The sequence below is a fragment of the Triturus cristatus genome, chromosome 3_2 (genome assembly GCF_964204655.1).
Source record: "Triturus cristatus chromosome 3_2, aTriCri1.1, whole genome shotgun sequence".
NCBI lineage: Eukaryota > Metazoa > Chordata > Amphibia > Caudata > Salamandridae > Triturus > Triturus cristatus.
The window spans coordinates 1237958686-1237984676 of NC_140584.1; the positions used below are offsets into that span (position 1 = coordinate 1237958686).

The 25991-nt window shown below is 47.4% G+C and overlaps 1 protein-coding gene across 1 annotated transcript in view; it reads right to left on the bottom strand.

The window, feature by feature from the left end:
* LOC146859554 (CD5 antigen-like) overlaps positions 1-25991 on the bottom strand; it is a 534324-nt gene that overhangs the window by 317596 nt on the left and 190737 nt on the right. Inside the window, exon 3 of the mRNA XM_085650253.1 lies at positions 14339-14659. Coding sequence (XP_085506379.1) covers positions 14339-14659 — 321 coding nt within the window. The remainder of the gene's footprint in view (positions 1-14338; positions 14660-25991) is intronic.

A 25991-nucleotide genomic window follows, 5' to 3' on the forward strand; every position in this document is an offset into this window, starting at 1 on the left:
CAGGGGTGTATCCTGGCGCCATTCTTGTTCTCCCTCTACATAAATGGCCTGGAGAATGACCTCGTTGCACTGGGAACTGATTGTCCTAAGGTGGGCACGCGTCATCTGCCAGTGCTTTTGTATGCCGATGACGCGGTGCTCCTAGCCCGAACAGCTGTTGGTCTGCAACTTTTAATCAAGGGTTTCGCGGATTTCATGAGGAATTTGGATCTCTCCGTCAACATGAAAAAATCATTCATTATGATAGCGGGGAAGAAACCACGAAAGAAATTTGTATTCAAACTGGGGGATCAGGTCCTGGACACTGTTAAAACATTCCCATACCTGGGCCTTCTATTTGATGATAAGTTAAACTTTGTCCCACTGATGGAGGAGAGGGCAAGGAGACTAGTGTCTGCTAATGGGGCAATACTGAGCTTTGCACGTCGAATGGGTCGTTGGTCACCAGAACAGGTGTTGACTTTGTATAGATCAGTTAGTATTTCCAAGACCATCTATGGAGCAGAAGTGTGGGGCTGCAGAGAGGCACAACTAATTCAAAGTGAGGAAGACAAATTTTTAAAAAAACTGTTAAAACTTCCGCCGAGCATCACTGCAGCAATTACTCATGAAGAGCTGGGAATCACATATATTGCTGACATTATCAGACTGAGACCTATACTGGCCTGGCTCAAAATTTGGACAAATCCAAATGCAGGACTATCCAGACAGATCATCCAGGATTGTTTGTTGAAAGAGAAATGTCTTCAAATCCCATGGCTGAAATATGTTAAAGACACTCTGGGGGATATTGATGAACAAATGCTATTCCAGGACCCCTCCAGGGTGGACATATACTCCAGACACTATGTTCAAAGCTCATTGTTGGACAAATTCAATGGCAGGAGGAAGGAGTTGGATTTAGCTAAATCCTCGGCAGTTGCCCACTCCCTTGTCTCTAATCAAGCTGGCATGGAACCATACCTCTTTTTATTGTACAGTCACCACGAGAGGTTTTTAATGACTCGTTTTAGGCTCAATTCGTTGCATCATATTTTAGCTTATCCATCAGGTTTTACTCAAACAATTGAGCAGAAGGGTGCCTGCGGCTGCGACAATAGGTCTCCGCAGGACACCCTTCATTTTGTATTATTGTGTCCTTTTTATAAAACACCGCGCCAAAGATTTTTAGTAGATGTCTTAAAGGTCTCAAATATTATCCATGCTAAACCTGCCTTATTGTTCTTGCAAAGAGCCGCTGAAACGCGAACCTTATTCGCTGTTATAAGTTTCCTCAAAATTGCTTTTAAATTGAGAAACACAAGGGAATGATGAAGGGTGGGTTAGGGAGGTACGGGAAACATTATTATAATACGGGGTCTTGTTTCACTGTTGCTCACAGGTTTTTATCTTTTACAAAAACTTAACTTTTTTATTTGGATAAACTTTCTCTCTGTCTACTTTTTAACAATTGTGACGTTGCTCAGAATGTTCTTTTTGTGAATGTTCTTTTTGTGATTACATTATGATTATTATGTATTTTCATGATGGTTTTTAACCCTCGAAACAAATAAATGAACTTTGAACTTTGAACAGTAGTCGGTGTTTCCGGATCTGGACGTAAGGGCAGCTGTAGTCCTGAGGGCAGGGGAGGCTCATCTTGGGAGAAGAGACCCTGCTCTACAGTGGAAGGGGGTGCAGAGGGAGGGAGTCCTCGCCTCTGACCCCCGTGGATCCCAGGTGGTAGACCAGTTGGTGGAGAGAGGTCCTGAACTGGTGGGAGAGTTGTGTTCTGGTTGGTGCTTCCCTGGGAGGGTGCGGAACCCCAGAAGTAGAGGTAGGGTGGGGCATTCTTGCCCGTGACCTCTGGTCAGCCTGAGGGTGCGGACCCTAGGTTGAAGGATCAGTGGTAGTTGGGAACTTCACTGAGAGGGAGAGTGGAGAATGGCTTGTATGCCAGGGGTTACTACCCCCCACTCTGGGTTTGGCAAGGACCAGTGGTATCTGGGTGGCCTAGGGCCTGGTCCTGGCCGTGGACAACTAGGTAGTACCAGTGGGGTAGCCTAGTTGGGCCTGAGTTTTTTGGGATGTTTTTTCAGATGGATCCACGTTGATTGAGAATGGCGTAGAACCGGAGAGTGTCCCTGCAGTGCGGGCCTGCGTCTGTGTTCTATCGCCCCAAGCAGGGAAGACCATCACGGTGGTGATTGGTCTGCCCTGCGTTTTGGCTGGAAGGGGGGGTGTTGGACTTGGCCCTTCTGGCAAGTTTACCCCAAGAACTTTTTGCAGTATCCTAGCCTTTTTCCTGTGTTGTACTATTGGTTTTAGGCCTCTAGGCGCTTTCACACTGTGTCCCATTGGAAAGCGCGTGCGCTCTGTGTGGTTGAATGAGACTGACCTGCCCTCCCATAGGAATGCATGGGGGATCTGAGTGACCGTGCTAGTTCCTGATGCGTGGGGAGTGCAGGGTCGAGTTTGATATGTGCAAACTCGTGAGAGTGAATGCTGCGCAATGATGTGTGCGGCGTTACTGTAGCTAGTATAGAAGCGCCACTTCTAGACACTGGCATAAATGTGCAGTGACTGTCTGGCGTGTGATTGGCTGGTGTGCCTGGCTCCAGGAGTCAGGGTGGGTCTGCCCCAGTGGTGGGTGGAGAGCTCTGCAAGTTGATGAGTGGGAGTAGTACACCTAGGACCTGAATAGGGCTGGGCTTTCCCCACACAATGCTGGCTCCGCCCCCTGTGGTGCGACTGATGACCCTGGCCTGTTCTGAGAATAGGGCTGGGCTTTCCCCACACAATGCTGACTCCGCCCCCTGTGGTGCGGCTGATGACCCTGGCCTGCTCTGTGAATAGGGAGAGGGGCTGAGCAAAACAAAGTGCTCAGGAACCAGTTGCATCTGGTTCGCCCCTCCCCTGCACCTTTGGAGACAAAGGATTCTGTGTATAAAAGAGGGGCTGTGACCCCATGAAAATATTCTTGTTCTTGTGCTTAACTTGAAACAACCAGGGGCGTGCTGCTGCTGGGGCCAAACGGAAGGCTTGCCTCCCTGGGCCCTGCCCAGCCCCTGGATGCGTGATGGACTTTGTGGGACCTTTTGTTTCTGTTCCTGGATCTATCAATGACTTCGTGCTGGTCCTCCACATAGCGCCTGGAGAGCGCTTTATTCTAATTTCCCCCAGAGAAAGCAGATCCTGATTGAACCACGAAGAAACTCTGCCTGACTTGAAGGACCTGGAAGAAGCTGAAGGAGGAGTAACTTTCCCTGACCTGGGGGACTGGCCTGCAGTTGGTGCCTTGCTGAGAAAGGAGAGGAAAAGGCTGAAATAGACTTTGTACTTTGTTTTTCAATTATCTCCAAGGGCTTGGAAGAAGAGCTTGCCCCCTGAACTGAGTCCCAGGACCAGTGGACTCATCTGCCTTCCAAAATTGAGTTGCCTGGACGATCTGTGCTTGTTTCCCGCTGGATTTGGCCCCAGTACGCCTCGTACCCCATCCGCCGTGAAGCTGTGTCTTTGCTGCCCGGCACCGTGCGTCTACGCTGATCCAAAAGCGTTAGTACGTGCCGTATCCCTCCCGGCCGCATTGCACCTAACCTTCCCCGCCGATTCGAGACGTACATCCCTGGCTGCCGAACCCTGTACGCCGGACCCAAGCTCCATCGACCCGCAGGTACGGTCCGTACGCTGCTAACGTACTGCACCGTGCCGTACTCAGAGCCGAGAAGCCGCAGTACGCTGATCCTCCCCGTACGCTGTACGGCGCCGAGAAGTGTCGCCGCCCATCCGCACCGAAGGTACGGCTCGAACGCCACGGACTCTGCAAGCTGATCCGGCCATCCGCACGTATCCCTGAAGGTCCCGTACCAACACCGCGTACCGACGCCGCGACCCGACCAGACCGAATACGCTGCCGAACTGCGACCCGGACCCATCAACTTGTCCCGCACTGTCCGTCGCAGACCCCACGAACTTAAGGTACTTGGTTCTGATCGCACCGCAGCATGCGCGTCACGGACCCCGAAGTCCGCACAGATTGTTTGACTCGTACTTTCCTTGTTTTTAATGCGGACGAGTCGCACACTCAGGTACGAACCGTACAAAGCCTGAAAAGAAGAATTGAGTGAAAGAAGCCTATTTTTGTATTTTAAGCCTTTCTACAAGAACATTGAACTTTGAAATAATACTGTGGTCATTTGAAACGTTGTTCTGGTCTTGTGCTAAGCCTTATATAAAGAAACCTATTTTTGATACAACCTTGACTGGTGTCCATTTGTGGTGTGTCATTGTATTGCTGTATGTGTTCACAAATGCTTAACCTATGACGCCCTGAGAATAGTCTTGACTGCTTGCGCCACACTACCTAAAGGGTGAGCAGGGGTTATTTGAAAGGGTGATCCCCTTATCCTGACTTAGAATTGAGAGTCCCTGCTTGTCGCAAGTGCATACCTGTGCCAACTAGTGACCCCCATTTCTAACATAAATGAAGACTGATGACGCTGGGTTGTGGAGGGAGAGGGGTTACCTACGTTTATATTACTTACCTTAAACCATTTGCTCCTCACACCTTCCCTAATGAAGACTGAGAACACTGGGGCGGTGGTGGGGTAGGGGCTACCTACATGTGTAATATTTACCTAAAACCATTTGCTCCTCACACCTTCCCCAATGAAGACTGAGAAAAATAGGCCGGTGGCGTTGTAGGGCTACCTACATGTGTTATGTTTACCTTAACCCCTTCACTGCTAGGCCTTTCCCCCCCCCTGTGCTAAGCCTTTTTAGGGCTATTTGGGGTAGTGTGCGCTTAGGCCCCTGTAACTTTTTGACCACATAAGATATCCATGCCAAATTTGCGTCCTTTTCTTCCAACATCATGGGTATTCTAAAGGTACCCAGGGTTTGTGGATTCCCCCAGAAGGGTCCCAGAAATTAGCCAAAATACAGCAAAATGTAGTTTTTTTTGTGAAAAATTGGAAAAATGGTCTGTGCGTTTGTGGGGCTGAAATCACCACTTCCCCAGCTTTTAGGGAATGACAGACTTTTGTCAGAAAACCAACATTTGTTACACAGTTTTGGCATTTTTCTGGGACATAGCCTATTTTTGCTATTTTTTGTGCTTTCAACCTCCTTACAGTTAATGGCAGAAATGGGTGTGAAAGCAATAATGGATCCTGGAAAACTATACATTTAGGAAAAGTAGACAACATTCTGAATTCAGCAAGGGGTCATTTGTGGAGATCCATCAAGGTTTCTTTATAGAAACTAACAGTTAAATAAAGGAAACATTGAAAATTAGTTGAAAAAAACAGCCCTTTGTGTCAATGTTTTCACCTGTAACTTCTTCTAATTATGACATCGGTTTGAAAGCAATATACATACCGTTACATCCGCTGGACCTTCCTGGTTGAGGGGATATATAGGAGTTGTAGGTTCACCAAGAACCCGAGGAACCCAGAGTCAAAAACTGAGCAGCAATTTTCAATTGTTTTTTATTATGTTCTGGGTATATAGCAATTATTTTGGGAAAATGTATACATGGAAAAATCGGTATGAAAGACACCTATGTATTTCTGAAATGGAAACAAATTATAGAGTTTAGAAACAGTACATATTTGCACATTTTCGAAATTGGGAATACTCATACTAGCATGAGAATTATCGGTCATTTTTCAAAATGACTTTTCTTTTACACAATGTCTTTCATTTGGAAGGCAGAAATGCATCAAAAATCAATAGGTAATTACAGTTGCTTTACAAATCTGAATTACCCTAAGCCTCCCGATAAAAATGGTACCTCACTTGTGTGGGTAGGCATAGTGCCCATGACAGGAAATGGCTCAATACCCAACATGAACACACCACATTTTCACAATGAAAATTTACCCTTTTTTTGAAAAGTGTCTAGCTGCAGTTTTTGAACACTAGCTCTGCCGGCACCTATGGAAACCTAGCACACCTATACATTTTTCAAAACTAGACACCCAGGGGAATCCAGGATGGGATGACTTGACTGCCTCCCACAGGTTCTGTTACCCAGAATCCCTTGCAAACCAAATAATTGTCAAAAAAACAAATTTTCCCCACATTTGTGTGGTGGAAAGTACTGTAATCTGCGTGGATCAACAAATTTCCACCCGCCCCGCGTTCCCAAGGTCTTCCGAGAAAAATGGTACCGCACTTGTGTGGGTCGGCCTAGTGCCCACGACAGAAAACAGCGCAAAACGCAACATGGTCACACCTCAATTTCGCAGTGAAAAATGACCCTTTTTTGGCAAATTGCCTAGCTGTAGTTTTTGAACCCTAGCTCTGCCGGCACCTAGGGAAACCTATCGAACCTATACATTTTTGAAAACTGGACTCCCAGGGGAATCAAGGATGTGATGACTTGACTGCCTCCCAACTGGTTCTGTTACCCAGAATCCCTTGCAAACCTAAAAAATTGTGAAAAAATCACATTTTCCCACATTTCTGTGGTTGAAAGTTCTGGAATCAGTGTGGATCCACTATTTCCACCCACCCCGCGTTCCCCAAAGTCTTGCGAGAAAAATGGTACTTCACTTGTGTTGGTCGGCCTAGTGCCCACGACAGGAAACAGCGCAAAACGCGACATGGTCACACCTCAATTTCGCAGTGAAAAATGACCCTTTTTTGACAAATTGCCTAGCTGTCGTTTTTGAACCATAGGTCTGCCGGGACCTAGGGAAACCTAGCAAACCTATACATTTTTGAAAACTAGACATCCAGGGGAATCCAGGATGGGGTGACTTGACTGCCTCCCACCATGGTCTGGTATCCAGAATCCCTTACAAACCTAAAAAATGATTTTAAAAAATACATTTTCCCTGCATTTCTGTGGTGGAAAGTTCTGGAATCTGCGTGGATCAACAAATTTCCACCAACCCCGCATTCCCCAAAGTCTTACGAGAAAAATGGTACCTCACTTGTGCGGGTTGGCCTAGTGCCCGCGACAGGAAACGATGCAAAACGTAACGTCGTCACACCTCAATTTCGCAGGGAAACATGACCCTTTTTTGGCAAAGTGCCTAGCTGTCGTTTTTTAACCTTAACTCTGCCGGCACCTAGGGAAACCTAGCAAACCTATACATTTTTGAAAACTAGACACCGAGGGGAATCCAGGATGGGGAGACTTGACTGCCTCCTACCAGGTTTTGTTACCCAGAATCCCTTGCAAACCGAAAAATTGTCAAAAAAACACCTTTTCCCCACATTTCTGTGGTGGAAAGTTCTGGAATCTGCGTGGATCCACAATTTTCCACCCACGCCACGTTCCCCAAAGTCTTCCGAGAAAAATGGTACCTCACTTGTGTGGGTCGGCCTAGTGCCCGCGACAGGAAATGGCGCAAAACGCAACGTGGTCACACTTTAATTTCGCAGTGAAAAATGAGCCTTTTTTGGGAAAGTGCCTAGCTGTAGTTTTTGAACCCTTGCTCTGCCGGCACCTAGAGAAACCTAGCAAACCTATACATTTTTGAAAACTAGACACCAAGGGGAATCCATGATGGGGTGACTTGACTGCCTCCCACCAGAGACTGTTACCAGAATCCCTTGCAAACCTAAACAATTGTCAAAAAAAACTAATTTTTCCCACATTTCTGTGGTGGAAAGTTCTGGAATCTGCGTGGATCCACAAATTTCCACCCACCTCGCGTTCCCCAAAGTCTTACGAGAAAAATGGTACCTCACTTGTGCAGGTCGGCCTAGTGCCCGCGACAGGAAACAGCGCAAAACGCAACGTGGTCACACCTCAATTTTGCTGTGAAAAATGACCCTTTTTTGCCAAAGTGCCTAGCTGTAGTTTTTGAACCCTAGCTCTGCTGGCACGTTGGGAAACCTAGCAAACCTATACATTTTTGAAAACTAGACACCCAGGGGAATCCAGGATGGGGTGACTTAGCTGCCTCTCACCATGTTCTGTTACCCACAATCCCTTGCAAACCTAAACAAATTGTGAAAAAAAACACATTTTTCCCACATTTCTGTGGTGGAAAGTTCTGGAATCTGCGTGGATCCACTAATTTCAACTAGGCCTGGGCGAAAATGTCGTTCCGTTCGCGTAAATTGCGATAATTTGACATTTTCGCGTTCCGCGGAGAGCGCGAAAATGTCAAAATTTCCGGTTTCCGCAGCTTGGCGATAATTTGTTTCTTGCTCGCGCTGTAAAATAATACATTCTGGCGCGCGCGCGATCACCTTACCTAAATCCCTGCGTTCGCCGACAAGTTTTCTTGATCCGGTCGCGTTCTCCATGAGATGTTGTATTGTTTTTAGCCATTTGCGCTGTCTCGCGACAGTTCGCGCCCGCAGTGACGTCATGCGTCGCGCGATCACGTCTTCCTTCTCGCGATCATGCACCGCGAGACAACTCAAAACAAGATGGCCGCGCCCACAAGCAACCACATGGGTAAGTTGGCGACCCGCAACCATGCAGAAAATCTCGCGAACATGCGGGAAAAAAACTTCCGCATCTTCGCGATATTTCCGCTTGTTTGCGATAATTTTAAACATTTTCGCGATAATTTGCGAAAGTTAATTCCGCAAAATCCGCCCACCCCTAATTTCAACCCACCCCGCATTCCTCAAAGTCTTCAGAGAAAAATGGTACCTCACTTGTGTGGGTCGGCCTAGTGCCCACGACAGGAAACGGTGCAAAACGCAAATTCGTCACACATCAATTTCGCAGGGAAACATGACCCTTTTTTGGCAAAGTGCCTAGCTGTAGTTTTTTAACCTTAGCTCTGCCGGGACCTAGGGAAACCAAGCAAACCTATACATTTTTTAAAACTAGACACCCAGGGGAATCCAGGATGGGGTGACTTAGCTGCCTCCCACCACGTTCTGTAACCCACAATCCCTTGCAAACCTAAACAATTGTGAAAAAAAACACATTTTGCCCACATTTCTGTGGTGGAAAGTTCTGGAATCTGCGTGGATCCACTAATTTCCACCCACCCCGCATTCCTCAAAGTCTTGCGAGAAAAATGGCACCTCACTTGTGTGGGTCGGCCTAGTGCCCGGTACAGGAAACGGTGCAAAACGCAACGTCGTCACACCTCAATTTCGCAGGGAAACATGACCCTTTTTTGGCAACGTGCCTAACTGTATTTTTTTAACCTTTGCTCTGCCAGCACCTAGGGAAACCTAGCAAACCTATACATTTTTGAAAACTAGACATCCAGGGGAATCCAGGATGGGGTGACTTGACTGCCTCCCACCAGAGTCTGTTACCAGAATCCCTTGCAAACCTAAACAATTGTCAAAAAAACCAAATTTTTCTCACATTTCTGTGGTGGAAAGTTCTGGAATCTGCGTGGATCCACAAATTTCCACCCACCTCACATTCCCCAAAGTCTTACGAGAAAAATGGTACCTCACTTGTGCAGGTCGGCCTAGTGCCCGCGACAGGAAACGGCGCAAAACGCAACGTGGTCACACGTCAATTTCGCAGTGAAAAATTACCCTTCTTTGGCAAAGTGCCTAGCTGTAGTTTTTTAACCCGAGCTCTGCCGGCACCTTGGGAAACCTAGCATACATTTTTTAAACTAGACACCTATAGGAATCCAGGATGGGGTGACTTGACTGCCTCCCACCAGGGTCTGTTACCCAGAATACCTTGCAAACCTAAAAAATTATCAAACAAACCACGTTTTCCCCACATTTCTGTGGTGGAAAGTTCTGGAATCTGCGTGGACCCACAAATTTCCACCCACCCCGCATTCCCCAAATTCTTTTAAAAAAATGGTACCTCACTTGTGCGGGTCGGCCTAGTGCCCGCGACAGGAAACAGTGCAAAACGCAACTTGGTCACACCTCAATTATGCAGGGAAACATGACCCTTTTTTGGCCAAGTGCCTAGCTGTAGTTTGAGAACCTTAGCTCTGCCGGCACCTAGGGAAACCTAGCAAACCTATACATTTTTTAAAACTAGACACCAAGGGGAATCCAGTATGGGGTGACTTAGCTGCCTCCCACCAGGTTCTGCTATCCAGAATCCCTTGCAAACCTAAACAATTGTCCAAAAAAACTCATTTTCCCCACATTTCTGTGGTGGAAAGTTCTGGGATCTGCGTGGATCCACAAATTTCCACCCACCCCACGTTCCCCAAAGTCTTCCAAGAAAAATGGTACCTTACTTGTGTGGGTCGGCCTAGTGCCCGCGACAGGAAACGGCGCAAAACGCAACGTGGTCACAACCTCAATTTCGCAGTGAAAAATGACACTTTTTTGGCAAAGTGGCTTGCTGTTGTTTTTTAACCCTAGCTCTGCCGGCACCTAGGGAAACCTAGCAAACCTATACATTTTTGAAAACTAGAATCCAAGGGTGATCCAGGATGGGGTGACTTGATTGCCTCCCACCAGGTTCTGTTACCCAGAATCCCTTGCAAACCTAAAAAATTGTCAAAAAAACCCATTTTCCCCACATTTCTGTGGTGGAAAGTTCTGGAATCTGCGTGGATCCACAAATTTCCACCCACCTTGCGTTAACCATAGTCTTACGAGAAAAATGGTACCTCACTTGTGTGGGTTGGCCTAATGCCCGCGACAGGAAACGGCGCAAAACGCAATGTGGTCACACCTCAATTTCGCTGTGAAAAATGACCCTTTTTTGGCAAAGTGCCTAGCTGTAGTTTGTGAACCCTAGCTCTGCCAGCACCTATGGAAACCTACCAAACCCACACATTTCTGAAAACTACACACCCGGGGGCTTCCAGGGAGGTATAGCTTGCATGGATCACCCAACGTTTCCCTACCCAGAATCCCCTGCAAACCTCAATTTTAGCTGAAAAAATCACTTTTTCACACTTTTTTGTATGGGAAAGTTGTGGCATCACAGGGCTTACACAAATTTCCCACCACCCAGCATTCCCCCAGGTCTCCTGATAAAAATAGTGCCTCACTTGTGTGGAGGCCCAAGTACCCGTGACAGGCAAGGGCCCAAAATGTAGTGAGGTGACATAAAATTGACTATCTCAAAACCACCTGGGTTTGCAAGGTGGTTACCTGGTTTTTTGGCCCTGTGCTTGGCGGCCATCTAGGGAAACCTACCAAACCCACACATTTCTGAAAACTAGACACCTGGGGGCTTCCAGGGAGGTATGGCTTGCGTGGATCCTCCATCTTTTCCTTACCTAGAATCCCCTGCAAACCTCAATTATTGCTGAAAAAATCACTTTCTTCACACATTTTATTGTGCTGGAAAGTTGTGGCATCACCGGGCTCACAAAAATTTCCCACCACCCAGCGTTCCCCCAGGTCTTCCGATTAAAATGGTGCCTCACTTGTGTGGGAGGCCCGAGTACCCGCTACAGGCAAGGCAAGGGTTTCTGTTAAACACACACATGCCCTTGGGGCATGTGTGTGCACAACATGGGTGCACATCACAATTTCAGGGGTGCAACAGGGTGTCAATTTGACACCTTTGCACCCTTGAATTGCCTGTAGGCCCATAGGAATGAATGGGAAGCTATTCCTTAATTGCGACTCGCAATTTGCGAGATGCAATTAAGGAATGTTGAGGAATCGCTATTTTAATAGTGATTCCTACAGGCATAGGTTTTTGACAGTCCTTAATTGCGATTCCTTAATATTCGCTTTTCTTGATGCATGTGCCTGAAAGTCCCTCTCTGAAATGGTTTTGGAGGCAGTGGAATGCACACCACAAATGTGCCTACTAGGGCTAGCTGGACACTTGCAACCACAGACAAGGCGATTGGTTCTTATTGCTTTGCTACTAGCTAAGAGGAATATGGCTAATTGTTGGGATAGTTAAAAGGTGCCAGGGCAAGGAAAATGATTTTTGCAGAGACCAGTTGGCATGCTATGCTGAAGAGCTCCCTATGTCATCCAGGCCTAATGACTTATGGGCCCCTCTGGCGACTTACTTACTTTCTGTGAATGAGAGATACTATGTCGGACAAATGAAAAAATTGGGCAGAAATTTGTAATATATAAATGAGTTGAAATGTGTGCTAGGTGGATGAACAACTGGTATATTATATAATCTGGAATAATATTGTACTAAGCTGTGATGGACATGCCTTGTATGTTTCATTACGTTGGACTGTTATAACTGTATATGAGCAAAATTGATAAAGAAACAAATGTTTACCTTAAACCTTGGGCTCCTCACACCTTAACTAGTAAAGTCTGAAAACACCGGGGCAGTGGTGTGAAAGGGGTTAAATACATGTAAAATATTTACCAAAAGCTCTGGGCTCATCACAACTTGCATAATGAAGACTGAAAACTCTGGGGTGGTGGTGGGAGAGGGGTTACGTACATATGCAATATTTATCTTATACCCTGGGCTCCTTACACCTTGCATAGTTAAGACTGAGAACGCTGGTGCAATGGTGGGGGAGGGATTACCTAAACTTGTAATTTTAATGTTAAACCATGTGCTCCTCACACCTGTCATAATGAAGACTGAGAAAACTAGATCAGTGATTGGGGAGAGGTTACCTACATGTGTAATAATTATCTTAAATCCTGGGTTCCTCACTCCTTGCAGAATCAACACTGGGAACACTATGGCAGTGGTGGTAAGGGTTACTGCATGTGGAATATTGATCTTAAACCCTTGGGTCCTCACACCTTGCATAATAAAGACTGAAACAACTTTGGCGGTGGTGGGGGAAGGATTACATACATGTTTCATATTGACCTTAAACCCTGGGGTCCTCCCAACTTGCATAATGAGGACTGAGATCACTGGGGTGGTGATGGGAGAGGAGTTACATACATTTGTAATATTTACCTTAAACTCTGAGCTCCTCACACATTCCATAATGAGACTGAGATCACTGGGGTGGTGGTGGGCTAGGACCTACCTACAGTTGTAATATTTAACTTAAATGCTGTACTCCTCACACCTTCCCTAATGAAGACTGCAAACACTGCGGTGGTGGTAGGGGAAGGTTTACTGACATGTGTAATATTTATATTAAACCCTGGGCTTCTCACACCTTGTATAATGAAGACTAAGTTCACTTGGTGGTGTTGGGAGAGGGGTACCCACATGTCAAATATTTATCAAAAACCCTGGACTCCTCACACCTTGCATAATGAAGACACTGGGATGGTGGTGGGGAAGGGAAACCTACATGCATAATATTTATCTTAAACCCTGTCTACTCACACCTTGCATATTGAAGACTAAGGTCAATGGGGCTGTGGTGGGGGAGGGGTTACCTACATGTATAATTTTAATGTTAAACCAAGGGCTCCCCAGACCTGGCAAAATGCAGACTGAGAACCCTAGATCAGTGATTGGGAAGAGGTTACCTACATGTGCAGTAGTATTTTAAACCCCGGGCTCCTCAGTCCTTGCAAAATGAAGACTGAGGACACTGTGGCAGTGGTAAGAAGAGTCACTGTAGGAGAGTAGGATCTGCTTCACATGGGTACCCCCACTTTTTGCTGGTGTTTCACTGTTTTTCGACCTTAGTCTGGCTGTGGCCCTGCTAATCTGGACCACAGCCTAGCTGCTTCCTCTCTAAAATGGTTTCCATGTACATTAGGTACTTATCAAATTGATTCTGTAGTGCCTTATAAGCCCCTAGTATATGGTATACTATGTACCTAGGGCATAGGTACCTCAGAGGCCTACCAGGGGCTGCAGCATATATTATGCCACCCCTGGGAAGCACCCCAAAATGGCACCACAGGTCTGCTACTGCCGCCTGGGTAAGGGTGTGCTTGCACCCCTTACCGTGGTATAGGCTACCTATATCCACACCTATATACAGACACATATAAACCTATAAGCCACTCCTATGGCAGGCCTTGACAATCCTGAAGGCAGAGTGCTTGGTTTTATATGAGAGGGTGCCCAAGCATGAGCTGAGCCCCTCTGCATCTTTCGAAAATACTTCCTTATGGCTGTTCTGTGATACAACCATACCATATACTCTTAAGTGCATTATAACCTCGCGGTAAATGCTAACTTTGAGATGGCTGCATCAAAACATGTTGTGTTTGGTGTCAAACGCTTTGGAATACTACCCCCCCCTGCCATTTCTGTCGGCGGGGGTAGCATTCCACCCTTCTAGAGGGAGAGACATGTTCACACTGGCTAAACCCGGTAGGACTTTCCTGAGCCCTGGCATCACAAAATGGATGCCTCTGCCACAAACAATGAGTCATCCTGCATCACACTCTGGGATACCCAAATGGTTGTGAATCACCAAGTGATAGACCTGGAGATGAGGTATTACCATATACCCACTGCACTCAATTAGCGCTGTCCAATTCTTCAGCAATCACAACATTACTACATTCTTATTGTTCATGATATTAGTTTTCATAACTGAATATTTCCCTTTGTGCTCCTTTCTCTCACCTGAACATTGCACTCCAGCATCACGTCTGATGTGACAGGGATTATGTCCCCACGCATCATGAGGACAGTCGAAGAAGGACGCCTCTGCTCCTGTGCATCGAATCCGACTCAGCCACACTCTGTGCCATCCTGCTCTAAACACTTCATTGCCACTTAGTGCTCTTAAAGCTGATCCGCATCCAAGATGTCTACAGACCACCTCAGCGTCCTTCTTATCCCAGTGAATATCGCAGACCGTCCCCCATCGCTTCCCATGCCTGACCTCCACTCTCCCTTTGCAGGCATCACCAGCATTGACCAAGCGGATCTCATCGGCACCACCTGTGGCCAGTGGGAGAGAAGGGAAGAGATATTGAGTACAGTGACCACTTCTAGAAGGGAGACATTCAAAGGTCAGTAAAGAGATACAATATCAGCAGTCAGCAGGTTTCACTGCTTCTCCTCCCTGAGATCACAGATGGACAAACAGATCTGAGAAGCTGAGCATTGTCTCTGTGAATCCTGAATTTACCTAATATGATCTAGCAATAGTCTTTAAATAAATAATGCCATTTCGAGATTCTAGCTTATTAGCAGAAACTCACCATTAAATGCATAAGTATATTAATTGTGTACCAATAGACTGTTGATGTTAGACCTGGCACCTTGGCGTGAGTCTCCCTTCCACTTGTTGTCGCTGTGCCTCATATGTTTCTATGGTGTTGGCCGTTCAGCGCACTGTGCCACTGCCAACCAGTGCCACAGTGCAAGTGCTCCCTATGTAAAATGTATATGTTGGTTGGATTCCCTGATTGGCTTATTTGGTTTACTGTCAGACCCCAGTAAAGTGCACCAGGAGTGCCAGGGCATGTAAATACGAATGCCGCTGGTGGGCTTGCAGCACTGGTTGTGCCACCCAGAGAAGCGGCCTTGTAAAATGTATCTAAGGTCTGCCATTGCAGAACCTGCATGCAGTCTGGTACTGACATGCTGACTGGCAAGTGCACCCACCTGCCAGTCCCTAAACCTTCCCTTAACTTCATGTTAGTCACCCCTATGGTAGGCCCAAGGGCGGGGTGCATTGTAGCATAAGGTAGGACAAGCCCTGATGTGTGTGGCATGTCCTAATAGTGAATTACAGCCATTTTAGTTTTTCACTATTGTAAGGCTACCCTGTTCTCATAGGCCACAATGGGCGGTTGAGATTGTTACATCCTATGATCCTAACAGACCCAGGGAACATGGTAGAAAATCGAGTTTAGTATGCCTGAACTCGGAATAATAAGGTACATCTTTTCGTAAGGTTAATTTTAATATTCTGCGTTTGCAAATGCCACTTTTAGAAAGTTGGCTTTTGCTTGCCTAACCATTTCAGCCCGCCACTGCGTGATGTGTATCTGCTGTCTGGCTTGCGTGAGTGACAGGGCTGGGGAAACCCAGATGGGCAGGGCTAGGTAGCCTGGTGGTGAATAGAAAGATTGACCTGTAGATGGGTGGGTGGAGTACACCTGAACTCTGAATAGGGCTGTGCTCTGCCACCACAATGCTGGCTCCGCCCCCTGTGAAGCGTCTGATGGCTCTGCCCTGCACCCTGAAAGAAGAAGCCTGCATCGCGTAAACAAAGTGCTCCAGAACTGGACTGAACTAGGCAAGGGGTCCCCTGGCCTGGAAGAACAAAAGAAAGGGTGTATAAAAGAAGGAGCCCTGCTCCTAAGAAATCAGATCCGCTTTGAACCAAGAAGAATCTCTGCCTGAGGAGGAGGCGCCAGGAAAGCTGTACGGAGGAAGACTGTCCCTATCCTGGGGGACTGGCCTGCAGTGGTGACCTTGCTGCCAAAGGAGAGAAGAGGAACTCTTTACTAAGACTTTGCTTCATTTGTATTTCAAGAACCTTGTGCTTTCAAAAACGATCTCCAAGGGCCTGGAAGCGAGCTTGCTCCCTGAACTGAGCCCCAGGACCATTGGGCTCATCCTGACCTTCACTCACCTACTGCTGGACTGTGGTGTTCCTTCCCTCGCCGGAGCCGTGACTCCCGTGCCCATCAGTCCCTCCTTGAGCCGTGGCCGGACTGCTTAGCTGCCCCTGCCTTGGGAAGAGCCTCGCTCGATCTGAGCCGCTCTCCCTACGCCGTGCTGGGCTGCCCCGTCACCTCGCTCGCTGGAGGCCCGCTGCGCACCTTCACCCCTCCCGCCGGAATCGGCGCTGTGAGCATCCCAAAATCCTCGGACGGTCCGGACATGGAAAACTTACCCGGCTGCCCCGCTCTGCTCACTTGCCAACATGAACACCCCGCTCCTGCTGTGAGCCTGAAGGACCAGACCCCCCTGGTAAAGCGTGGGAGGCCCGGACGCCACCTCGCCCTTCTGAAGAGCCGCTGGACGCCCCGCACCCGCCTTTACTAAAAGAAACAAGGTACTGTAACATACGAACTCGACCACGAGCTCGCATCGGATCCAGGGTCCGCAACGTTCTGTTTTCCCTGCCGTCTGACGCGTGCCACCAGGTCACCGTCTCAGCGCGAAGCGCGCTAAGACCCACAGTTCACCTTGTTGCCCCGCATAAGAAGAACTTTCCGTATAAAAAGAACTTTCTGTAATCATAGAGAACGTGGCCCCACCGTTTCACCGTTACTGGGACTTGTACTAAGTCTGCTTAAAATATTTTTGTATACAACCTGCCTGGTGTCCGTTTGTGGTGCATGCAAGGTATTTGCTGTGTGTATAATTGCAAGTGCTTAACTGTGTACGCCCTGAGGTTTAGCCTTGACTGCTCGTGCCACGCACCTAGAGGGTGAGCAGGGGTTATTCTAAGGAGCCATCCTTCGCCCTGACTAGAAGTAAAGGGTCCCTGCTTGTCGCTGGTACTTGCCTGCGCCAACCAGAGCCCCCTCATTTCTAACAGTTGATAATACATAATGCAACATTAGTGACTAGTGTTTCACAATCATGTGCATCTGCAAAAAAAATCAGTTCCATGGGAGTTTTTAGAAGCATACCTTTAACAACATTAGAGTCTATCTTAGAAGAACGTTAAACAATTAGACTATAGAATTGTACAGTGTATGACTCCACTTCTTAGGGCCCAATTTAGATTTTGGCAGGTGGAGTGAAGGCGGTCAGGGTGGTATGTCCGGCAACACTTCACCCACCCAATTTAAAGTTCACTGTCGGCCCTGAGGGAACGCTATGGGTTTGTATGAACCACTTTCTCAACGTTTTATACAAAGTTATTTAGAGTGGGAGTTTGCTTTGGCAAATTAAAAATGAATAGCCCCAACACCAGTGGAGTTTTCTCCCATGGTGTAAGGATAGTTTTTATTTTATATTTTTAATTTAACATTCCCTCACCTCCAGGATATTCATGGATTTGGTAGACAGTATAAAGACATCTGACTACCCATTCTAAATAGGGTAGAATGGCTTACCGCTAAAGCTCCATATTCTCTCTGGCCTTCGGAGGAAGGTTTACGCTGAATGGGTAAATTTTGCTCTATCGGTGTAAACCTGGTGGTCCACCAGACTTTAAACTGGGTGAGCTGACTGAGTGTTAGGCAGCCAAGGTACTCTGTTACTGTTGCCCTTAATGATTCCTTTGTTTATAGCATTTCATCCCATACATTCTTTTATTCTAGGTGTTGTAATTACCAAGGTTTACAATTACTTCATTTGTTTGTACTCAAATTATTGACCGCAGAACCTGAGATGCTGAGTTCCAAGCTCTGAGCTCATGATGTGCAGGACACAGCAGATGTCAGAGGTGAGCATTAATCCATTACTGGGTACTTCCACTTAAAGATAACACTCACTATGAGTCTACAAAGGTAGAACATTGCAATTAGCCCTTGTACAAGTTTACCAGTGGGACAAGAACATTAGGGCTTGTTGGGCGAAGGTTTTACAACCAGACCTCAATGGACCCAATACAGGTAGTGAGTTTATTACACAGTGAGGTCACACAACCATACTATATATAGAAAAACGCTTTACAGCAAAGCAAGCTCCCAAAGGTCAAGTAATCCATTGAGGGCCTGGTTTATATGTTGCTGGGCAGGTTACTCCATAACAACGGTGAAGGATATTTCATCTGCAGAAATATAAATCCCATGGAATATAATCAAATGCATGTTTCCGCCGACGGGATATCCATCCCCGTTGTGACATAGCACCCTGAATGCTGAAATATAAATCAGGCCCTTATTGCACCCGAGTGAGCCCATACTGGAAGCACCTCGAACAGTCTGTGCAGCAGCAAGCCATAACCCCTAAAATACAATATTCTCCTCAGCGTCTAATACAACAAGGAGAGCTGCTTGATAAACTGGCAGATCAACAAGCTGTGTCTACTATAACCATATTAATTCAACACAGAATACAAGCTCTTCTATTAAAATGTAATTTACTCGTACATCTATTTTAGATGTTATCAGAAACATGCACTTATGATAGCTTTCAATTGACCATCCCAATGAAGGTTTAAAACATTGAACATATCAGAGTCTCACATCTCATTTCAGCAACCTTTCGAGAACCTAACAGCTAGGATCCAGGCACCGAAAGCATGCCTGAAAAAGCACCAGTTCCTAAAATACTTACTTCAGATAAAAACTTCTCCGATGGTCACTCCTGCAGAGCCCAGGATCCTTAGGGTGGGCACTCCCGTTTAGGTCTCTTGGGGCACTGGAGTCCAGTGTGCATTTATTCGTAAGCACCTGACCCTATAGTGGCCTCTTGACTCAGCTGCTCAAGGCGGGTACATTTTTCTTTTTCTCCATCTTTCTGTTGTGCCACTAGTGGGCTTTATTCTTACCAGGAGTGGGTGCTCCTACTGCAGTCATAGGGCACCCGCATGCTTCCTCCAAAGATTGCATTGGTTCCTACGCCTATGCAGTCCAGTTGGCTCCTACCTACCAGGCATTTGCTCTTTTGCTGGTGGGGGCCAGCTGCTGGGGTCCTTTCTCCCCCCGTCCCAAGTCTCCTTCTCCCAGCATGGCTCTTTCATTTATGAAGAGAGAGCCAGGGGACAAGCAATCATGGGACAACCATCTGCCTCACAGGCTTCTCACTCAGGCTCTGAGGCTACCTGGATTGTGGCAACGATTAGCTCCTCCCACCTGGGGCAAAAATGAATCATTCGAGCAACACTCTGCTTGTGGATGGAGGGCCGCCCTAGGCACTAGCCTTGCCTGTCGGCGAACATGTCATTCACTGTGATGGGCCTGGCTTCTGCTAGTTTCTTTTGGACATTGTTCCTCCCTTTGAGAGGGGAAGTTTGGAGCACTGTGCACTCTTTCTGTGCTGGAATCCTGAGATGCTGCGCACCCATGGATGCACTTCATAAACATTGAGACGTGGGGCACATTTCTGCAGTCCAGCAACCTGGAAAAGGCCACCTTAAAGTGGTATGATTATTATAATTAGAGATCTTAGGCCCTGCTGGGCCTTTTCTTATTGGATTCATTTGCGTTTCTCCTCAGGTATGTGCTCCAGCCAGTATATTATCAATGTAGGGCCTTCTGGTTTCTAATTTATTGCTGATTCCTTTACTGAGCTCATTTCCACACCTAGCCTTTTCATAGAGGTACAGAGGTGTCTGTCCCAATATGTCTGCCTGACATTTGAAAAACTCAATAGGGAGGACATTGAGGTCTGAAAAATTCTGAGTTGAAATCTGGGAGATAGCTTTTGCCACTTCATCCGGTGAGATGGATTTACCAATATTAGATGCTTGGTCAGGAGTACGTCATGCATATTGGACGTCTTTTACGCAGCTATGTCTGCCATCCCATTGATACATGTGATGAATTTCTATATAATGTTACATAGTAATGAGCGATGGTCTGCACTATGCCAGCTGGTCCCTGATGGAGGATGCCATACCCATTCTCAATTTTAACTAAATGTGTGAACTTCTCATTACTTTGTCTTAATCAGTGCAATAATTTCCCAGTTTTATTTCCGTGCTCATAATAGTAACATTGAGAGGCCTTCACAATATCTTGGCCTAATCAAATAAATTTGTTTGGGTTCAAGCGTGACTCAATATGTAATTTCTAAGAACTGTGTTGCAGGACAATGGAGGCGGATAGGTGAGATCACAGAGTATCAAACGCCGACAAGTGTCCCTCAAATTGACCGGAACCCTCCATCTTGCCTCTGGATGATTACTTTGCCTCTCTTTAGGTAGAACCATAGGCCAGCAAGCATTTAGGGGTAGACCGGTGTATATTGTTAGGTCATCCCTTGATAAAAGGGAGACCTGAAGCCCAAGATAGGGGCATACATTTATTGTTTTTTTGGTCCTGACGAAGTGCCGCCTGATCCTTGGGCTGTCGAGGCACGAAACATGTTGGCCACACTTCACTAGCAGCTATCCTGGTACTTGATGACTACATGATAGCATCACTGTTTGTATCTAGTCCTGGTACCCTTCTCCTATAAAGATTTGTTTTTAGGATGCTAGAGCCTATTTTAGTCACCACTCATTCACTCCACTAGTTACACGGTTAGTTAGGTTCCTCACTTGCTCTCATCGATACGGCATTTTTCGGATAAAAAGATCTCTGACAAAGATCCCCCAGGCCCATCAGGCATTGCAGCGCCGCCCTGATAAGGAGCACCCAATGATGAAGCGTGACACCCTAACAGCTGTGTGATGGCACCAAGATCTGAACTTTAGGTCTTCCTGCGACAGGACTACCAGCCACTTGGATCAATGTTTGGTGACCATTTTGACCAAGGAGGAACTACCCCAACCTTGATAATTGTTGATATATCAGATCTATTCAGTTGATATTCACACTCTGCTTCGTGGAGAGAATTCTTAGAATGTAGATTTTCTGTTATTTCTCTTTTTTTTTGGAAGGCCAACTTCAAAACCACATCTCCCCCAATCCCGCTCCGTATGCCTTCCAGTTTGTCTCAGGAGATCTAACAGACCCCATGTTGATCTGGAAATATTTTATGGAAATGTTCCTAAGGCTATCTCTAAAGACTTTTTGTGCATTAGTTCTCCATGGTGGAGAAGAATGGGAATGGGTGTTTCGTATTTGAATTACAAGGCTGCATGATTGGACAGTTCTCTTAAATGTACTGTCATGCTGACAATCTAGTTCAATTAGGCATGTAGCAGAAAGAAGTAATCAGGTGAACAAATTACTTATGCAACCCAGAAAAGAAAGCGTAACCCCAGTTTCTAGATTATGTTTGCACCACGCCTCACACAGGTCATGGGCTGCAACAAAAGGACTCAAGCAAAGTGTGAGATTGAGTGGCCACCAGAAGGGACCCAACTCTGCTGACTGTTGCATCCACAAGGCCATTGAGGTTGCCTTCCATGATTGTAAATGCCGAATATTGGACATGGTACAGCAGAGGAGATGCGTTGGTTCTGCTGGGATTTGCGTCATGCAGCAGAGGTGATGCATCAGTTCTGCTGAGACCACAGTTGTGCTGACAGAGCACCTTCAGACTCACTTCCAAGGGTCCAGGACTGGGCTGGCACCACTTTGGAGGGCAGGCTGCACAGAGGCCAGAGGCCAGACTCTGGGTTCAAGGTTGTTGGAGCCTGGTCTGTTTCTAAGGCTCTGATCAGGAGGCCTTCCAACTAGCCCTTGGACTCACTCTGGTGGTTCTAGGTTTCACTCCGGCAGGAGGGCAGCAGAGCAACAGGACAGTAGGTCAGCAGTCCAGCAGAGCAAGAGTCTATCAGTGTGGCAGTTCTTCAGCAGCACTGCAGTCCTTCTTCCTGGTAGAGTCCTCCCCAAGTCCAGAAGTGGACTGAGTGGAGAGTTGGTGTTTGAGGTCCAACATTTATACCTGATGTCATGGGAGAAGTTTCTAGAGAATTCCCTATGAAGTTCTCAGGTTTCCTGGCTCCCCTGTTCTGGCTCCAGCCTAACTACAGGGGGTATGCAATCCTTTATGTGAGGGCAGGACTCAGCCTATTCAGTTGCAAGTGGGTCTGTGTCCAGCTGCACCCTTCATCCTATCAGTAATGGTCCATCCAGGCATACCCAAGCTCTTAATTATGTGCAGCTGTCTGGGCAGAATACACAAACTCCAACATGCCAAATTCAGCTAATAATATGACCCAAGGGCAGTCACTAAATGACTAAGGTAGGAAAATGCCAAAGTTCTTAAAGTGGCATTTACAAAACTGTAATTTAAAATCCGACTTTACCATTAAAGAGGATTTTAATTATAATTCCAAAGACACTAAACATGAACTGTGTACCTGTTCCTATTTAGAAGTTACCCCTTATTAAGTGTAATAATGCAACCCAATCTTATCCTATGGGAGAGGCAAGCCTTGCAGTAGTGAAAATAGTATGCTGATTTGTTAGCCCTCCTAAGCGCAGCTCCATGTTTGATTTTGTTAACACGCCCGTTGACAAAGTGAGGCAATGGAGGGGGCTAGCTATATTGTGCATGTGCTTGGCTACTAAAATGTATGGATGGAAATATCTTAAATACATGTAGAAATAAAAAGGTGTGCTGCAATTGATGTTATGCGTATATCTAGTAACAAACAAACTACACCTGTTTCCCCACCCACATAAACAGTGAAATACCTGTAGACATTAACCTGAACCTGTGTCCCCCATCACTGCAGTCAAGTTGTTGTGAGCCCCGTAGGCTGTATCCCTAAAACAAATACCCCATAGAACAAGTAAATAAAGAAAATATTGATTGCATAAGAATAACAAGGGGTCATGGTTCCATTAAATAAAGTGAAAGAGCAAAGTGAGGCTTCCCAGGATATGAGTTCTGGAGAATAAACATGCCTCAGGAAACAAGATCAGAGCAGGCGAAAGCAAGACAAGTGTGTTTCTGTCACCTCAACCACAGCAGTCCAATGCGGACCATCTTCTTTATGAGGCCTGTCTCAGCATGATATCCAGTTCTGCGTCTGACGGAGAGGAGAGTGAAGCCCGATCAAGTGGGCGTAACAAGGATTTTCCATCGTGGTCCTGAATCTAAGCATTCCATTGTCACATATTCCCTGAGAGATGATTTGGATGGGTAAGCAGCGTTTTTATCCTTATATTGGCCTTGAAATTCTTGTTGTGGACACTTGCCACCTTGCCATTTGTGTCTGTCGTATCATTTATCTTTCTTATGGTGCATGTCGCTCTAGATTGCCATTCCTCTATCCAACTCCAGGACAGTTTGGGAGGGTCACAGAAGAGATATTTTGAGTGGTGGAATACTTTAAGCTTAGCGGGACATTGGCCTGAGTTTCTGTTTCACGGCGTCAAATGTACTTCGCTGTTTCTTTACAAGTTTAGTATTATCTGGGAATATCATTACATTTTAGCAATCATATTTGATATCATTTATAGACAGTACCTCCTTTAGGATCTAATCCTCTTTAGAAATCTGGCAGTCAAGCCATAGCCCCGGGGGGGGGGGGGGTGGGCATGGCTGAAGCCCAAGGGCATGGTGCACTCGTTCTATAATGAAACATTGTAGTAATTAGAGAATTTCTATTTGTGTCAGACTGGTTACCAGCACACCGTCAGACAACCTGATATGAACAATCCATGCAAACGGAAGCAGTCATTAGTCCCCCCACCACCAATACAAACGTACATGCCGTTCACACAGAAAAGTGTTATCTGAAAGCAGTTGTAACTGATGACGGCATCCAAAGGGCGTGACCATGTAGCCAAGCTGTGATCCAAGGAAACGATCAAAAGATTCAATAAACCCAAAAGTATTATAAGCGCGGAATCACTCTCGTCCTGAGAGTGTGCGCTTGCCTCACTGTTAAGGTAGTAGTCAAGAATAAGGAAAAAATATAAGCCAAGCGTGAGATGTCTCATGCGTTACTCAATAAAGAGACAAATGAGGCTGATGCAGAGAACGATGGCTTCTCATTCAAGCAAGCGTTCTGCAGCTGAAGGCACTAGAAAGGCTCTGACTCTGCTGGGTGACTGTGTTTCTAATTGCAGGCGCGTGCTCCGGACGGCGTTCTGGACCAGGAGCGGTTGAGTCTGTCAGAGGGAGGGAGCAGGGTCAGGATTACCACTATGCTCGGCAGCGCTCCGGACCAGGAGCGGTTGAGTCTATCAGCAGGAGGGAGCAGCGGCAGGATTACCACTATACTGGGCAGAGGTCCGGACCAGGAGCGATTGAGTCCGTCAGTAGGAGAAAGCAGCAGCAGGATTACCACTATGCTCTGCAGCGCTCTGGACCAGGAGCTGTAGAGTTCGTCAGCAGGAGGGAGCAGCGGCAGGATTACCACTATGCTCGGCAGCGCTCCGGACCAGGCGCTGAAGAGTCCGTCAGCAAGAGGGAGCAGCGGCAGGATTACCACTATACTGGGCAGCGCTCCGGACCAGGAGCTGTAGAGTCCGTCAGCAGGTGAGAGCAGCGGCAGGATTACCACTATACATGGCAGCGCTGCGGACCAGGAGCGGTTGAGTCCGTCAGCAGGAGAGAGCAGCGGCAGGATTACCACTATTCTGGGCAGCACTCCGGACCAGGAGCTGTAGAGTCCGTCAGCAGGAGGGAGCAGCAGCAGGATTAACACTATACTGGGCAGCGCTCTGGACCGGGAGTGGTTGAGTCCGTCAGCAGGAGGGAGCAGCGGCAGGATAACCACTATACTGGGCAGCGCTCCGGACCAGGAGCTGTAGAGTCCATCAGCAGGAGAGAGCAGCGGCAGGATTACCACTATGCTCGGTAGCGCTCTGGACCAGCAGCTATAGAGTCCGTCAGCAGGAGAGAGCAGCGGCAGGATTACCACTATACTGGGCAGCGCTCAGGACCAGGAGCGGTTGAGTCCGTCAGCAGGAGGGAGCAGCGGCAGGATTACCACTATGCTCAGCAGCGCTCCGGACCAGGAGCTGTAGAGTTTGTCAGCAGGAGGGAGCAGCGGCAGGATTACCACCATACTGGGCAGCGCTCCAGACCAGGAGCTGTAGAGTCCATCAGCAGGAGAGAGCAGCGGAAGGATTACCACTATACTGGGCAGCGCTCCGGACCAGGAGCTGTAGAGTCCGTCAGCAGGAGAGAGCAGTGGCAGGATTACCACTATACTGGGCAGCACTCCGGACCAGGAGCTGTAGAGTCCATCAGCAGGAGAGAGCAGCGGCAGGATTGCCACTATACTGGGCAGCACCCCGGACCAGAAGCGGTTGACTCCGTCAGCAGGAAGGAGCAGCGGCAGGATTACCACTATGCTCGGCAGCACTCCAAACCAGGAGCTGTAGAGTATGTCAGCAGGAGGGAGCAGCGGCAGGATTACCACTATGGTCGACAGCGCTCCGGACCAGGAGTGGTTGAGTCTGTCAGCAGGAGGGAGCAGCGGCAGGATAACCACTATATTGGGCAGCGCTCTGGACCAGGAGCTGTAGAGTCCATCAGCAGGAGAGAGCAGCGGCAGGATTACCACTATACTGGGCAGCGCTCCGGACCAGGAGCTGTTGAGTCCGTCAGCAGGAGGGAGCAGCGGCAGGATGACCACTATGCTCGGCAGCTCTCCGGACCAGGAGCTGTAGAGTCTGTCAGCAGGAGAGAGCAGCGGCAGGATTACCACTATACTAGGTAGCGCTCCGGACCAGGAGCGGTTTAGTCCATCAGCAGGAGAGAGCAGCAGCAGGATTACCACCATACTGGGCAGCGCTCCGGACCAGGAGCTGTAGAGTCCATCAGCAGGAGAGAGCAGCGG